Consider the following 17,851-nt stretch of genomic DNA (forward strand, 5'->3'; position numbering starts at 1 on the left):
GGCAGAAATCACAATGAAAAATACACCCAGCTTTTGGCTCTTAACAATTATTTGTTTCACTCTCCACTGAGCCCTTACATTTTATTTTTTTTTTAAAGTATGATATTTTTCTTCCACAAAAATGACTTTTAGGAAATTAGGAATCATATTTGTTTCACTTTGGAAAGCTAACTACTGAAGCCCTATTGTCCAGCAAAATATTCCTAATAACATCTCAGGTTGTTCACTTTTAGAGGCAGAAATAATTTATGTTATCAAATGATGCATTTAAAATCTGGAATACTTGTCCTTTCACTTAAAGGATGATGTGTGGCAAACTTTTGGAATTCAGCATCTCAATATTTGAAGTGTTTGAAAGCAAACAGGCTTTTCAGCATAGCTTGTATTTTGTAAAGCTTTTTTTTTTTTTTTTTTTTTTTGGTAAAGCTTTTTATAATACTAGTTTCTGGTCAGTTCATGGGAATTCTAAATTCAAGGATATCTTTATACACAATTCAAAATCAGGAAAAATTTTTGGAGTTTGTTTTTCCAAAAGAGGGAAAGTAAAATGCCAACTCGCTTCTAAGACCCTGTGTTCACATTCTGCGAGGAAATCGACTTAAGGAGGGACCGCACAGCAGCCATTGGAATGAGACCGGATTCGCTGTGCTCACGCTCACTTCCGGCTTCTGGCTTCCGGCTTCCGACTTGCGCATGTCTGTTGGCGACTGCTGTCGCCTGCGAAGAGGCTCCCGCCCAACCAAAAAATAACTGGGTGAAAGCTTTGGTGATTCCTTTATCCATCTGGGAGCTTTCACCTTGCAAAACGGGTAATTTATTCAAGAGGCCCCTCCAACTTTTTATTATGCGTACAATCTGCCTTTTTGAATTGAGGAATACTATAATAGATGGAGATCTGTCCACATATAAAGACACCTGTCCTGGTGCAAGGAAGATCGTTGGTTTGGATGTTTGCCCTCCTATTCTACTGAGTTCAGCATGGCTCAAGAAGAATTTCATCTAAGGCCCTTGTTTTGGGGGGGCATGAGAGGAATTGGATACAGTAATTACTCTCCTTACTAAATCCCCCATGAATTTAATTTCTGATGAGGTGAGGGATATGGCAAGGCATGTATCCTTTCCTGAATGTAAATTCTTCATTATCAAGGGACAGGGCTGACCGGGTACTGGCAAAGATCTTGTGAGGGTGGTAGGATGCTGGTGAAAGGGAGGCTGTCCTTGACCCCACAGCTGAAGGTGGGAAAATGTTCAGACTGTTTTGTGAGTTAATCAAAGGATCCTTAATGGGAAGGTTGTAGGGGTTTAAAAAAAAAATCAATGTGTCTCTTGTTGCTTATCCTCTTGATGCCTAGTCTATTACTTTCTCTGCATTAATCAATTTTCATTGCAGTTTTTGCATTAATTTCCTTTTAAAAAAACTCATATAAAAATATAATCATTCTTGTAAGTGAAATATTAGGATCAAAGAGAGAAATCATGATCACATTCTAGCTGGGCTTGTTTTCTAAAACCTCTGAGCCCAAGTCCTGTTCTCTGTGTTTAAGAGGGTGTTTAGGGGAGGTGTTGAAAACGTACCTCCCACAACTAACTTTTCTTTCTTTCTTTTTTTTAATCTTTAAATATTTGTTTATTTATTTATTTGACACAGAGGAATCACAAATAGGCAGAAGTAGGCAGAGAGGTGGGCAGAGAGAGGAGGGGAAGCAGGCTCTCTGCCGAGCAGAGAGCCTGATGTGGGGCTTGATCCCAGGATACTGGGATCATGACTTGAGCCGAAGGCAGAGGCTTAACCTACTGAGCCACCCAGGGGCCCCACCACAACTAACTTTTCTTATCAGAAAGTTTGAAAAAGAATGCAAAGTACAGTTGATCCTTGAACAACATGGATTTGAACTGCACAGCCCCACTTATATGCCAGTTTTTTACAGGGCTGTAAATATATTTTCTCTTCCCTATGATTTTCTTAACATCTCTCTAGCTTTATTTTAAGAGGACAGTATATAATACAACATACTAAGTATGTGTTAATCAACTGTTAATGTTATCGGTAAGGCTTCCAGTCAACAGTAGCCTACTAGTGATTAAGTTGCTAGGGAGTCAAAAGTCAAGAGGTAGAGTTCTGACTGTGTGTGTGGGAAGAGTACCCCAACTCCCACATTGTTCAGGGGTCAGCTGTAGAAAAATCCTTACTCTGAGATAGAGTCATTTAATGCTGTGTCAACACGCCGTTCAACATTGTCTCTCCTCTCCACCCTGTGCCACTGAAACAATGTGAAAAAGAGTCATAACTACTGACCTCATATGCAATTCATGACCGTACGGCATTGTGATCTCACTGTCCTTGGCCTTGCCTATGTTAGATAGCTATCTTTGAATCTCTTGATAAAGTTTTGGGTTCTGAAGATAACCATTTATTTTTGGTTCCCTGTTAAAAATAGTTATTTGGGTAATACTATTTATTTTGATCAGTAGTAGGGTAACAATTTAAGAAATGCCAAAGTTTCCCACAGGCAAAGTCCATAGTCCCAAAGAGCTGTCCATGTTTCCGCCTATTTAAATCATGATACTCACACCTAGTTTTAAATGGAAAACCCCACATGCTTCTAGTTAAAGGGAAAACACTCTCAGGCTTAGTTTGCAAAGATTTTCAACCTTCAGTTGAAGATCTCCTATATAATCAATTCTCTATTACTCTATTTTAGGAGAAATTCATGGCTGTATGAATATAGCTTTAAGGCTCCATTTCCATTTCTTGGGATCCTGAAGTTCCCATCACCTGTCAGGCATGCAGCCATACGTTTTGCACAAAAAGATTCAGAGCTTCCTCCCTTTGGAGTCTTCCACTCTGTGCTTTGGCATTTCTGGCTAGTGAAAGCAAAGGCTTCTTGGGAGTTTTTAAAGCTGGTCTGTGGGTGGCTGGGGTGATAAGCTTAGGGAAACACATGTCTGTGATGATCTACAGGCCCCATCCTGTTCTCATGCTCAGTCTACCTATTTAAAGAATTAGTATTAACACACTTGGTGAATGACTTAAGTCCTTGGATAGCAGGGACATGAACAGGTGGTACGAGGCAATGGAAGAAAAAGTAGGACCCGGGAGCTATCTTTTACCATGAAGTCAAATTCCTATTTTTGTCCCTAGGATTTTTGTGTGGCGATTGGAAAAGAATGTCCGTGCCACAGTGTTCTTCCATCTGCTTCTCCCTGTGCTCCCTGTGCTCATCCGTCACCAGACGGAACTGGTTGTAAATACAGGAATCCTAAGTGGCTTATTTTCATTGCATTATTCATAAGAAAAACAGTGCAACTTAAGCAGTACCCAAGTAAAATTAGTGGAGGACATTCTACAAAACCAGAGAGAGGAACGGGGTTAATTTGGGGCACCCTGAGAAAGATGGTATCCTAATCCCCTATATGCCAATCTAGCACCAGCCTTTCTGCCTCCTGACTTGTACATATTTGTTGAGGAGATGAGCACATGGGAATTAAAATACATGGTTGTATTGGAATTCCCCATAAGAGAATGGGCGCAGCAAGCCAAGTTTGAGGGGTGGGAATGAAGCCGCATTTTGTTTGTAGGCTGGGGGACCTGTTCCCAGGAACCCAGTCATGGCTGATTAATAGGGAAAGGGAAGGGCTTGTCTGACCCAATCTTACTGGGTCTTTGGAATTAAGGCACACTAACGTCTTTGCTGTTCAAGTGCTATGGGAACGGATGCTCCTATGTCTCCAGCTCCTTCCAAGGTTCTTTTTTTGTGTTCACCCTCCAAGTTCCAGCTGCAGTGTCCCCTGGCTTGAAGAGTTCCCTGCTCTGCTCTGTCACACTGCCCAGTTTATGATATTCATGGCACTTACCATGATCAGTAATTTTTTTGGTTTCTTTACTTGATTATTTTCTGCCTCCCCTTGAAGATAACTTAACCTTCATGAAGGCAGGAACCCTGGCCCTCTTTGTGGAGTTAACAAATGAATGGATGAGTGAATCAGGCTCAGGCAGGAGCAGAAAGGACGTAGTAAGACCAAGAGGGTGTGCCTGCTCCTATTAAGCGAGTTTAAACACTCATTTATGCAATGCGGACTTTTCTTTAAAACCTGTGAATTAGCTTCTCAAAGTATTAGAATAAACATTAGAGTTGAAGTCAGCAAATTTTTCTGGAAAGGGTCAGGTAGTTAATATTTTTGGTTTTTTAAAAAACAACTCTTAAAAAATCTAGAAATCTAAAAAATCTAAAAAATGACAAAAACAGGCGGTAGCCAAAGTTGAGTCTCAGCTGGCTGACCTCTGGCTCCTGTGTTTGCTGAATTGTGGAAGGCTGGGGTTTGTTTTCTGACTGCAAAATGAAAAGGTTGGACGATAATAATATTAAGCAAATTTCAAACACTACAAAGATTTGATAGACCAGCCTAATGAATCCAGGGAACTATACTACACCTTTAATAGTGAGGTTTTCTCCATGAAAATTTCCCAATTTGTTGATCGCTGACTGAGTGCTGCCTAGAACATTTTTTCACTTCATGAGAATTTTTTTTCCCTTATCATAAAAATAGTCCATACTCATTATAGAAAGTTTGGGAAAAAAGAGCATCAAGCAAGAAAAACTTAACTCTAACCAGAGATTACATTTTATTATTTTCCCAGTATTTGTACTGTGCTTAAAGAATTTCTTAGAACATTTTTTAGAAGCTGTATACAGCTTTGCAGTCTCATTTTTAGGCCAACATTCATGCTTGGACATTGCTCCATGTCTTTCTCTGAAATCCTACTTCCTGACTACATAATTGGGAAATAGAAAGGTGACCATATTTTTTGTGGCCAGTGATTTTTTTATTGAACGTTTAGGATATATCTGTTTTTGACATTATAAATTCCACTGTGATGAACATCCTTATGTCTAAGTATTTGTCCCCACCCATTAGGTGAGGGAATGGTCTGTTTTATGGCTCCATACAGAAAGGGGGCACCCACAGCTGTATTGCTCACTCACTGGGTCTTATGTTACCATTTTTAATTTTGGATAAACTCAATTTCATTGCAACTACTTTATATGCATTTTAGGACAGATGCTGCATCTTCTACTTCTATAATCCCAAGGCCTCCTATTTAACACACTGTGTTCAATAAGATGGATTACAGAAGTAAAACAGAAAAACAAAAAATCCTTTATGCATACTAAAGACAATCACTGGATTAAGAAAGCAATGGGACTGTCATACTTCATAAAAGTGTGTGTCGTAATGATTTTTAGAAAATAGATTATCCGGGTAATCGGACAACAGTGTTAATACATATTTTGAACTATTTAAAAATAATACTTAAGTATGGAAAATACATGATAACTACAATTATTTTAAAATAATACATGAAGAAGTATCCTACTTTTAAAAATATTTGGACTACTCTAGGGTGATATTTATTAAATATATCTTTAGTTTTAGTTTTACTAAAATTAAAATTCATGTAAACTAATCACATGTTGGGTGGGAAGTTTGTGGACAATGCTCATCTATGAAAATGGATTTTTCTGGCATAAAGGAGAAAATTCCAGATGGAAGGATCATCATAGGTCAGAGTTCATGACCCATAACATTAAAGCGTTCTTGAAGAAAGGATCAACATGATCTGATTTTTTCTCAAGTATATTTTCACTCTCAAAAATATACTTGTTTCAGAAAATCTGGCAAGTTTAGTTAAGAATGAAAGAGTAGGGGAACAAAATCACCACCCCTAATTCCATTGTCCGGAGACAAAGACTGTTGACAGAGCAACAACATTGCAGCATAATTCCTTCCAAAATATTTCTGTGTGGCATTAGCACAAGTGTGAAGTTGAAGGTCTAGTTTGTCAATGTTACACAATTTTTATCAAAATTTATTGAATGTCCACTAAATGCAGGATATGGCATTAACGTCCCTTTATTTTCTCCAAGGTACTTTGATGAAATTTCCAGCTATCAATATCCAAAGATATACATTGTGATCTCTCTCTCCTTCTTTTTTTTTTTTTTTTTTTTTTTTTACAATAATTCAAATGCTCACAGGCACAAAGTGTTGCATCAGTTGGGATATAAAAGACTGGCTCACGTTATTAAGTAACCTGCAAAATTCTATTTTTGACAGCTCTATTTGTCCTGCTGGTGATAAGAGAGCACAAGTGAGTCACACTCTGGTTTTTGAATTCTCCTTTTGCAAGTGTTCAATGTTCAATCTCAGAGGCTGTGAAGATGTGACAAAATAAATTCCCCAACACCTAAGTTAGCAAATACCTTCATGTTTAAAATGATCTTTTTATGGGTATGCTCCCAGAATTGTATTAAGCTATTGCTTTATCTTAATTTTTTGTACAGAGATTTTTTAAAAAAGGAAACCTGATGTTGCCCTCTTTGCAAAGGCTAAAGTATGGAGAAGGCTGAAAGGTCTCCCCTAAGTCCCAAAGCGCCGAGGCTGTACCTTCAACGTGCTGCTCTCCTTTTCCAGCCAGTTAATCTGGGCTGTGGACCAGTGACTGGGCAGATCCCAGGATGGCAACATCATGACTAGTAGAATGGAGGCAGGACCTAGCCAGTATTCTGGAAATTACGACCCAGAGTGCTTAAGGGACGTGTTGAAGATTATACAACTTGTGGCAAGGAACAAGTTAAACCACAGGTCTCCCATTTAAAGTCTTGGGTGACTTCCTATACTTTGCAGCCAAAATCAGGAGGGATTTTCCAATTCATTCAAAATGATTGAACCGAGTGCTGTATGTATGTAGACCTTGACTAGAGGGTTTAGGTCCGGATAACGAGGTTTTAGCATTCTAGGTTTTACATTATGGAAGAATTTCTTTTCTTTTCTTTCTTTTTTTGTTTTTGTTTTTGTTTTTTTGTTTTTTAAAGCTTTTGTTTATTTATTTGACAGACAGAGATCACAGGTAGGCAGAGAGGCAGGCAGAGAGGCAGGGAGGAAGCAGGCTCCCTGCTGAGCAGAGAGCCCAATGCGGGGTGATCCCAGGACCCTGAGATCATGACCTGAGCTGAAGGAAGGCAGAGGCTTTAACCCACTGAGCCACCTAGGGGCCCCCATTATGGAAGAATTTCTGACCCAATCAGTCACTCTGTTAGCAAATAAATAGTACTACTGAAAGTGAATCCCTTATAAAGTTTAGGCTCAACAAAATAGTTTTTGCATGTCCTGTCATGCTAGTGCCTAAAATTGCAATCAGAAAGATAATATTGTAACTTCTCTTAGTTCTGTAAATCTTGCCAGAAATTCTGGCCAGTAGCAGTGGAATTATAGCCTATAAATCATGAGCAAGGTACCTAGCCTCCTAGTGCCTTGTTTTTCTTATCTGGTAGCTGGAGATGATCATAGTGTTGTTGTAAGGATCCAGCGAATGAATTTATACAAAGCAGCTAGAATAGAAGTGCCTACTAAATGTCTGTTGTTATTTAATTGCTATTAATATGTGGTTGCATTATTGACCTTTTCTGAATGTAATTGAAAAAGTAAATTCAAAGTAATATGCAGATCGGCCATATGTTTTTAGGGTGATTTGATTGGGAAGCAATTTTTTTTTCATTTCATTTTATTTTTTTTTCAGTGTTCCAAAACTCATTGTTTATGCACCACACCCAGTGCTCCATGCAATCCGTGCCTCCTTAATAGCCACCACTAGGATCACCCAACCCCCTCCCCACCTCCTCTCCAAAACCCTCAGTTTGTCTCTCAGAGTCCACAGTCTCTCATGGTTCATCTCCTCCTCCGATTTCCCCTAACTCACTTCTCATTATAAAAGGAAAAGAGCCCTATTGGTCTCCCTCTGTCTCTATTGCAAATGATCTTACATCCTTGCATTTGGTTGGTAAAACGATCTCCTTCTCTATTTGAGCCTTTAAAAAATATATGACCTGTAAGGTTTTCACACAGCTGTAATAAGACGTTACAATTTTCTGTCCAGAATTTTTTAAAGTGGTTACTTCATGACCGAATGCTATTTAATTGGCAACAGGATTTTAAGATGGATGGGACTCTCTTTGGCCTCTGGCTTGGATATGGAACCAAGGTACTGGACCACCAAGCAGGAGGAAGAGGTAGGAAGAAACTGCTGTAATTGTTTACGTTCTTTTTTTTTTTTTTTTTAAGATTTTATTTATTTATTTGACAGAGAGAAATTACAAGTACACTGAGAGGCAGGCAGAGAGAGAGAGAAGGAAGCAGGCTCCCTGCTGAGCAGAGAGCCCGATGCGGGATTCGATCCCAGGACCCTGAGATCATGACCTGAGCCGAAGGCAGTGGCTTAACCCACTGAGCCACCCAGGCGCCCCGTAATTGTTTACGTTCTTGATGCAACACCTCCTCACTGTTCCCCGCTCCCCACCCTGGGTTTAGGAAAGCAGTGGCGGAGTCTGGGAGGGGTTTGTGGAGCTATTTGGACACCCCTGCTGTTGAGTTGTGGATTCTGATTTCCCCAACGTGAGAGGAATTGCGAGGTGCATCTCAATGAACTGTGGCAGGGGCAATAAGGAAACCAGTCAGAGAGCTCGAGAAACACCCCCTGTTTTGGGGAGCATACTAGGCTGGTAGGTCTAACTCACTCCTGAAATCCCTGATGGTGAAAGCAGTGGATTCTCCTGCTTTGATGTTGACGAGAATGAGAGGTGGTTGCTTTGTGGAAACCGTACCTCCAGGTTTTGCTGGTCGGAGAACGTGTGAGTGCTTTCCGGGGGCTAGAGTTTGGCCACATGTAGGCCCCATGGAGAGGGGTTATCTTCCCTTCTCCCTAGGAGCTCTGCTTGGAGTGTCAAAAAGAGCTCTGCAGAAGGAGTCAGAGGCCCAGGAAAGTGGCCAGCCAGAGGAGGGTGAAGCAGGGGAGAGATGCCTCACAGTGGAATTAAGGAAGTCTGTGATGATCTTACTTGCCTGCCTGCGAGACCCAGAGAGCCCAGGGCTGGCTATGGGTCAAGCCCACGCTGTCCCCACTCTTTGCTTTGATCCCTTCCTTCTGTCTCAGCTGAGTCCGAACGCATAGTTAGCAGACTGGCATGGGAAATTATGCTTCCGAACGCATAAAGGAAGAAAATAGAAATCACCCTCTACCTTGACATACATGGGAAAGGAAATAGCTATAATTTGAAGTCTTTATTATACTGCAGTGGACATACTACTATTTAGTGGAAGATTTTTTTTTTTTTAATTACCTGAGAGTTACCAGAAAAGTCATGAGACATGCCCTGAATTTCATCTGGGGAAAAGGAAGAACTAGTGCTTTGAATAAAACTGAACAGACAATTTACATGTTTTGTGGTTAATTCTCATAAAGTTCTGATTATTGAATGTAATGATTATATATTCATAGTTTGCTTAATGATTTTCTTTTATCCATTTAGGTGTGTGATATTGAGGGGTTAAAAATAATGCCATGCCAGACAGGTTTATATATATTCCTATCATTATATTTTGGGCCATTACAGATTAATTTTTCAGAAGGCAAACATCCTTATTTATAAATATTAATTGCTTTTCAGAAGGGTTTAAATGCTTCTACTAACACCATCTTTGCATAAGTGTTTCAGATACAAAGAAGGTTAAAAGAAAAAAAAATTAAGTATTGTTGGTATCTAACATAACTAAATGCAGTACACTTTGTAACAATCTGACAAAGGATTATGTAATAATCCTTTGGATTATTATAGGAGCATGTTGCATGTTTTATTGTTATCCAAATGAAACTTGTATTTGTAACAGCACATGGGTTTGATTAAGTTCAAAAGGTATGTGGGTGAAAGATTACAGCTGGGAATGAAAAGTGTAGTGTGTGTAAAAACTGTAGCAAGTGTAAAAAGTAGTGAGATTCCACTTTGTCTTATGGTAAAAAGGGCAACATTATTTCTTCAAGTAAGATATGCTAAATATTAGCTTTCTTTTCAGTGTGTCCTAACCTCTCTAAAGGAGGCTTTTATAGAAACAGCAATGATCTATATAGATAATTCTTAACCAACATCTAGGAATAGTCAGTTGTAGAACTTTTTCCTTTTTAAAAATGCTGGACATGGAGAGAAACTATTACAGATCCTAAAGCTGCCTGGGGAGGTGTTCTGAGAAAGCTTCATGGAATAGCTCCGGTGACCAATGGTCAGTCCTGGGGTGCCCCTAGAAGTCTAGAAGTAGGGAGTCTCTCGGGAAACTAAGGTTAGTTCCAGGATAGCTTGTTCTCTGCTGATTCTTGCAACACTAGCGTGGTTCCACTTTACCTTGGGTAGTAAATTCCAATTGGCTTTTCATGTACCCAAGTGTTCTTTTAAAGCTACGATAGTCCCAGTGACTATGAATGCCGATTCTGCTTCCAAAGGACCAGCTAAGATGAAGCTGAGAGCCAGAGTGGAAAGAAAGTCATCAGCAGGGTCACCCGCAAACACTGAAATGATGTAACTTCATCCCCCTGGGAACGAACATCCGTCCAGAGTTACACAGCTGACCATTCACATTTTGCATCTTAGGACCACGAATATTCCCACCATTCAGAGAACTCAGTGCTGGATCTCAGCAGAGGTCACAAGAAGTTCCTACCTGGACCAAGCTATATCCTGTGCGCTGGACCAGGGCGCGGAGGGCTGCTTCCTTCTGGGTGCCGCTCAATCCGTCCCCGGATTTGTGATTTGATTCCATTGAGAGTGATTATCAGCAAAAAATCAGGTTAATTAGGGTTGCTCACTGAAACCAAATTTAAGATAAATTAAGTAAATTACGGTTGCCAAACTTGTCCTTCTCACAAAGGACATCTTTAGGAAACATCCTCTGTAAATAATTCACTAAGTTAGCGTTAACGAACAGCCACACACAAACCCGGCTTGTGAAATGTCTCATTAAAAAAGCGTTTTTAAAAAAACGTTCAATTTTAGTTGGAATTTGGAAGTCACAAACAAGTAATCCCCCCTTCTCCAATTAGAAGGCAGATCAGTAAATAGCAATTCAATTATTTCGGAATGTCACCAAATGCTCAAAAACAAATTAGCTCCTATCGATTAAAAATAGGCAAAATGGTCCTTGCAGATGTGGGAAGAGAACAGGGTGATTAAATCAAATCACTAGGATACAGTATTATCCTATTGATATACTAGTATATCCTAGTATAAACTAGGATATAGTATTAAAATCCTGAGAGATTGAGCTTTCTCTCTCTACTCAGTGTGGTACCTAAAACCTTTATCTACTTATTCACCAAAGATAAATTTCTAGAACAGAGTGTGCTCTGTTGCATCTATAAGAATCATCATGCAAATTAGTCTCTGTAATAAAGGGGTCCTATGGGTTTTTTTTAAAAGATTTTATTTATTAATTTGGCAGAGAGAAATCACAAGTAGACGGAGAGGCAGCCAGAGAGAGAGAGAGAGGGAAGCAGGCTCTCTGCTGAGCAGAGAGCCCGATGTGGGACTCGATCCCAGGACTCTGAGATCATGACCTGAGCTGAAGGCAGCGACTTAACCCACTGAGCCACCCAGGCGCCCTCCTATGGGTTTTAATAAAACAAGAAAAATAGATTTTTTTAGTGGTGCTAGAAGGGGCCTACTGACGCTTGGATCATCTGTCACTTAGACCACTCAGGAGAGGACAGGATGCCCTTTGCAAAAAAAATGTAAGGAATTCTACAAGTTTACACATCTCCATGCTTATGTAGATAAAAGGTACAATTTCAGCATTTTCTCTTCTGTACCTTTTATTTGGGAACATGATTTGAACCCCATTGCAAATGGGATAATTGTTCCTACCTAGAGGTTCATGGGACGAGGGTGTGGTCATCCTGAGTGGTCCAGGCTGTGGTGGCGGGAGGCTCTGGGGGCTCCCATGCCCAGAGGGGCTTACACTGACCTCACTTAGTGTCAGGGCTCAGGAAGGTTCTGTGCTGGCCTTCCACTCTGCCCACTGTGCTCTGCCAGCCAAGACTAAAGAAGAGTGTTTCACAGTGATCTGAATCACATGCAGATTGAATGCCTTTCAACATAAGCCCTTTTAAGACTTTTCTGTGTTATGTCTTGAGCTTTCCTATGCTACTTCTGGTGGTCATTTAAAGATTCAGAATGAATGGGCCATTAATAGTGTAGGAAACGTGTAAAAAAGTGAAAAGTGAAGCTGGGGTGATCATGTCAGTAAGAGATTCAAAGTCTTCTATTAAGGTAATAACTAATAAACAAATGCATAGGCAAGCAGCATCTAGCATTGTCTAGAAAGTAAATACTTCCAATAAAATACAGAGGACAAGAGAAAAATGAGATTTTAGAGGGACAACTCCTCAGATGTTACCGGGACAGAATGATTTCATGCCTCACACGTAAGAATGGCCATTCTTGCCCTTGGTTGTTCTAGTAATTCTTGCCTGCTTCCAGCTCTGGCCAGCTCCACTTTGACTCATTCATTCTCTCAAGTGGTTCTAAGTCCATGCCAGCTGGCCCCTTTTGCCCTCTGCCTTGTTTTAAGGCACTGTGCGTTAGGGAATGTCTATTAAGTTAAAGTACCAGTTTCTGTTGCTGTCCTTTGCAAAAGACAATGAGCAAGCTTGTTTGTTTGTTTCCTTCCTTCCTTCCTTCCTTCCTTCCTTCCTTTCTTTCTTCCTAACTTTGTATCTTGGCCAAGACAAATTTGAAACCATTTTTCAGATAGTGGTAATTGGATAGACCTCTAACATCTAAGTGGGGGCTTGTAGCTTCCCTGACAACTTTACAGTGTAAACCATCTTCCTAGGGATGCTACAGGGTAGGGAGGCGAAAGGAAACCTGTGTTCAGCTTATAAGGCTAACTGGCTGCTGACTACAGTTCTAGAAATCTCTATGAGACCATATAAATTCTCTTAAAAAAATAAAACTACAAAAGGCATTTGGAGGATTTCCAAAGAAAACGAGCCTTTAGGACAAAACATAACTCTTGCACTTTCTCCAAATGTTGCTAAAATTGTCTTTTCATCAGAACACTCTCAACACCACCCCCCCGCCCCCCGTCCCCTACCTGGCGCCCCTTTGTGGATTTAATCTGCAGAAGCCGGGAGGCCACCTGTGAACTGGGATCTGGTGAGCTTAGTCATTTTGGTAATCAAGTGTCTCCCAGATGTTTGGAGGCAAAGTCTCTTGTTTTTTTGGCCAACTTGTAGTTTTACTCTTTGCTGAGCTTCATCTTTTTCATCAAAACCTAACAGTTCATGGTGAAATGACAAGTTTTATGCAAGACCTACCTTTAGTTTTGGTTAATGATTAGTACAGGGACCTGAAGACACTTTGACATCAGAAAGGGCTTTTTTTTTTTTTTTTTTTTTTTTTTAAGATTTTATTTATTTATTTGATAGACAGAGATCACAAGTAGGCAGAGAGGCAGGCAGAGAGAGAGAGAGAGAGAGGAGGAAACAGCCTCCCTGCTGAGCAGAGAGCCTGATGCGGGGCTCGATCCCAGGGCCCTGGGATCATGACCCAAGCCGAAGGCAGAGGCTTTAACCTACTGAGCCACCCAGGTGCCCCCAGAAAGGGCTTTTGATCACAGAAACTCACTCTGACATTGCTGAGAAAACTCTCAACAACATCTTGACATAGTGTCAAGTCATCAGAAGTCAGGGAATAGAAGTAAAATTCAGAATTTGCTACAAGAAACACCTCATCTTCTATGGTTAGTTCTCAAAAACAATCCCCTTTCCCAACATTGATCTGAGGGATGAACTTGGATCCTAGATAAATATATTTTTTTTAAGCAAGTCAAGCTTCTGTTAAATTTGGTCCATTTAGAAGAAGGATTGTGCAATACATTTTTTAATATCCCAAAATTGTTCAGATCCAAGACCACTGCCTTTTGAAAGAGTCGTTCTCAATGTAATTTATGGAGGCAGTAGGATTCAAAACCAATACAAAGTAGGCGTTAGGAACATTGGCATTGAAGGAGAGCACTCATGAGTAGTAAGTATTCGAATATACTTCTCAATAAGTATCACTTATTCATTAAAATATTTGCTGAGTACCTACTGTCACTGAAGAATTTTTTGAGATACTAGGAAAATAGCAGAGAACAAAACAAACCCCTCTCCCCAAAATCTCACCGAGTTTTCTAGTGGGTGAGAGAGACTGTAAACAAGTAAAATGTGCAGGTGCTAAAGATAGTTCCTGAGGAGAAGAGAAATGAAGAGAAAAAGAATATGAAGTGTGTGTGTGAAAGGAGGGAGTGAAATGTTAGATGGTGTGATCCTGGGGGGTGGGGTGGATTTGGGAGGAGACCCGGTGAGGTGAGGCATGTGTCTGGGGGAGACCGTTCTGGGCAGGGAGCCTGCCAGCCTGAGAGCCCTGAGGTGGGAGCTCCTTGATGGAGCCAGCCTGTGTGGAGGGCACGGAGCTGAGTGAACGAGGTCAGAAGTGGGAGTTAGCACAGAGATAATGGCAGCCCAGGCCATAAAGGATCTTGCAGGTCAAGGTGAGGACTTTGGTTTTTGCTCTGAGATGGGAAGCCAGGGGATCAACGAGATGCTTAGCAGGATCTGTCTACCACTGCAGAGAGTCGAGAAGGGCTGGGATGGAGGGGAGGGATGCCGACACTCTAGTTCTGTTTTCGTGCAAGAATTGGCTACTTTGTTCATTAGGGTATTTTTGGCATGAATTCTGATTTGAAAAAAATACTGTGTGAAAACACCCCTTGTCTTGATTCCTGAGTTTTTTTTGTGCCCTTACATGTTGCGTTGGAGTCAGGGCCCTGCTCAGCTTTGACCTCACTCTGGTCAGCAGAAAGCTCACAGGGCTAAGTGGGGAGCCAGTCAGAAACCAGTGCACCTTCTGGGCATCCAGTTTTCTAGTCTGTGCAGCTAGAAGAATAGACCTATTAGCTCAGATGGGGAAGAGCAGATTTGGGGAGGACCAGGAGCTCTGCTGTCAGCTTTGCTGATTTTGAGATGCCCAGCAGGTAGCCACATGAGCCCAGAGAGGCTGAGCCAACAGTTGGTTCCAGGAGCTGGAATTTCCTGGGAGAGTTCCAGGCAGGAGATACTAGTTGGGAAGCTATTGGCCTAGAGGTGACATTGAAGCTGTGGAATCAGGTGAGATCATCTACGAGTAAAAGGTAGAGAGTAGGTCCAAGGACGGATCTCTGGGTCGCTCCAGCTCTTGGAAGTCAGGGAGACAAGGAAGAAGCCATAGCTGAGAATGAACTGGAACAGTCGAAAAGTTCAAGAACAGCCAGGAGCAGGAGGTGGATGGAAAGCCAAGTGAAGAAAGGATTGTTGAGAACAAAGGAGTGATGCAAAGTACATGCTCTGTCATGTCAAGTAAGTAAGATGAAGCCTGAATAGGGGTGTAGACATCTGGATTCAAATTCTCATTCTGCCTCTTACTTCGTGCCCGGAAAGTTCCTTAACCTCATGGTGTCCATGCATTCTCAACTCAGGAAGCAGTAATATTTCTCTCAGGGTTGTTGTATTACGTGAATAAATATGTTGAAAGAGCGTTGAGAGAGTTCCTGGCACCTAGCGAGGTTAGTGTTAGATGCAGATATTTGTGATTTAGAAAAAGGGGGGAAGGGAGAGACAGGACAGTGACTAAGCACCCCAACTTCTCAGGTTCTGCAGTAAGTAGGACATCCTACAGATTTGTGCAAAGGCGCTGTTACCCGGATGAGAACGGCTACGCAAAGAGATGGGCAGTGAATGGAAGTCACTGGAGAAAGTTACTGCTGGCATCAGCGCTACAGGAAAGAACTGGGGTCCCTGATCAGTTTGCTCACATGTGAATGGGGTTCACAGGCAGTGCTGCTGGGGGGGGGGTGCGGGGCTTCGTTGATATCTTTTAGTAACTTGCTGTTACCGCCAGTAACTCCAGCTGGAGGAGAGAAGAAGGCCCAGAGCGGGGGCTGCAAAGCAACTTGGGGGAAAGCCTCCTCCCTTACCATTGGATGAGGCAGGACCCGACACAGGTCCCGTCCCTTCTCCCTCCTCCTTGCATTCAGTCTGGAACAGGGTGAGGGAGGGACTCCTCATCCAGAGATCTGGAGGACTCGCCTGGCTCTGCCAACTCTCGCTCCTTGGCCATCGGTGTGTCCCGGTCCTGTGTGTGTTTTCGTAGCAAAGGGACGCTTGGTTCGAATGGAGACTCCAAAGCCAACCTGCTGTCTAGAGATGGTCCCCTCCCCTGCTCCTCTGCCTCCAGTCATTCTGGTGGAGACTCAGAGTCTCCATTTCCTTACATATGAAGTGTGAGGATAACAACAATTGCTACTTCACAGGGTTGTTTTAAGGACGAACTATGAGTAGATTAAAAATACTTAAAGTGGTTCCTGGCATTTAATAACTGCCCGGCGAGGGTTGCCTATTATAGTGTTTTTAATTCTTATTATAATTAATTTCTAATTCCAAGGGGTAAAATTTCAAAATCACTTTCTGGGAAGATAAAATCTCACACGTTTAGCCCCATACATTGTCCCTCCAGGACTAGATTCCCTTCCAGCCATCTCATTCCCTTCCCTGCCGCTGGGGGCTCCCATGCTGCCTTGTATTTTTGGTTCTCTGCTTGGAATGTCCCACATCCAACCTTTGTTACACTGGCCATGTTATCCTTCCCGACTGGATGGAAAGGTCTGCTCTGGAGCCTTCCTTCGATACCCTCTCAGCGTCATGTTGGAGCCACAGCCTTGATACACTCAACTGAGTCTGCACATCCTTGTACCATTGCATATGATACTGTAATGATCTGCTTGCATGGCTGGCTTTCTTGCTACACCGTGACCTCTCTCAGTGTGGGGACTGTGCTGTACTCCTCTTTCCTGGCCCAGAATGCTTAGCCTGGCATTATGCTAAGTGCTCAGTAAATAACTTGGAGAACAAACGAAAGACCTTGGACTGGCATTTTATAAATGACAGTAACTTACACTTGTTCTGAAGTCAATCTCCTACTGTTTATTCTTCTTGTTCCAATCACTTCTAGAAAGTTCTGTCCTGGAGTAGTAAGTCTACCTTTTGTGCAAGATGGATGTCAGGGATTTTCACTGTGTTTATATGTGTGTTCTTGTCTTTGGGAGAGAGAAAAAGGAGTAAAATCAAGCTTGCGAAGTGACTGAAAAGGAGAATTGACATTTGAATTTACTTTTCTTCTTTTAGGTGCCTTTCTGGTTTTCTATTTGCAACATTGGAGCCTACTTGATCCAGAAGTGAAGGGTCTAGAAGTTAGTGAGGGTTCAATATTTCTGCCTTCCTGAAAGTCACAGGTGGATTGGAATGAACATCTCACCTCGGTTGAGACTTTTCAGTAGATATTTCCAGAGTTCACTATTGGGCAAGGTCAGAGTTGCTGTTCCTGACCCTTGACCCTGGTGGCCTCAGGTACCAGTGGGTCCTGGCTCGGAGAAGGTGATAGGGAGACAAAGATAAGGAGGCAAGAGAGAGAAGCAGGTAGGGAAGCAAGTGCCAGCATTTCTGCCTCCACAGCTGCGAGGGGGATAGTAGAAGCTGCCCTTGCTTTATTACCCTATGCTATAAAGAAGAAAAGCATACGGAAAAGTTGTACCTATAAATTGGCTTGCACGTTGTGGAAGGGAAACTATGAGGGGATTGTAAGTGATTTTTTTTTTTTTACCTAGATTTGCCCGAAGTTAGGCAGTGTCGGAAGATGAGTGCCCTAGTGGGACAGCAGTTGGTGCCCGTGGCAACAGAGAAAGTGGGAAAACAGGTTTGTTTTTTAAAATAGTAAATCGGGCAAGACAGACAAAGGTGAGAAGGGCAGGCCCGCTGAACCTGCGCAGAAAGAAAAGCTTGGAAAAGCAAAGGCAGGTGTGAAGGAGAGGACAAGAGGGATGGAAGACAGAGGTTCAAGTTATTAGCTTTCTTGGTCTAAAAATGCAATGGGGGCGCCTGTGTGGCTTAGTCGGT

At 41.8% G+C, this 17,851-nt stretch overlaps 1 protein-coding gene across 6 annotated transcripts in view; it reads right to left on the bottom strand.

Moving 5' to 3' along the window:
* The window catches only part of A1CF (APOBEC1 complementation factor), a 77,568-nt gene that overhangs the window by 41,638 nt on the left and 18,079 nt on the right, over positions 1–17,851 (bottom strand). For 5 of the 6 annotated variants that reach the window (XM_082721323.1, XM_082721319.1, XM_082721321.1 and 2 more), the window contains exon 2: positions 10,546–10,689. The exons of the other annotated variant lie outside the window; for it this stretch is intronic. In XM_082721323.1, coding sequence (XP_082577449.1) covers positions 10,546–10,644 — 99 coding nt within the window. In that variant the 5' untranslated portion in view covers positions 10,645–10,689. The remainder of the gene's footprint in view (positions 1–10,545; positions 10,690–17,851) is intronic. 6 annotated transcript variants of the gene reach the window in all.

The sequence above is a fragment of the Mustela nivalis genome (genome assembly GCF_964662115.1).
Source record: "Mustela nivalis genome assembly, chromosome: 2".
Taxonomy (NCBI): Eukaryota; Metazoa; Chordata; class Mammalia; order Carnivora; family Mustelidae; genus Mustela; species Mustela nivalis.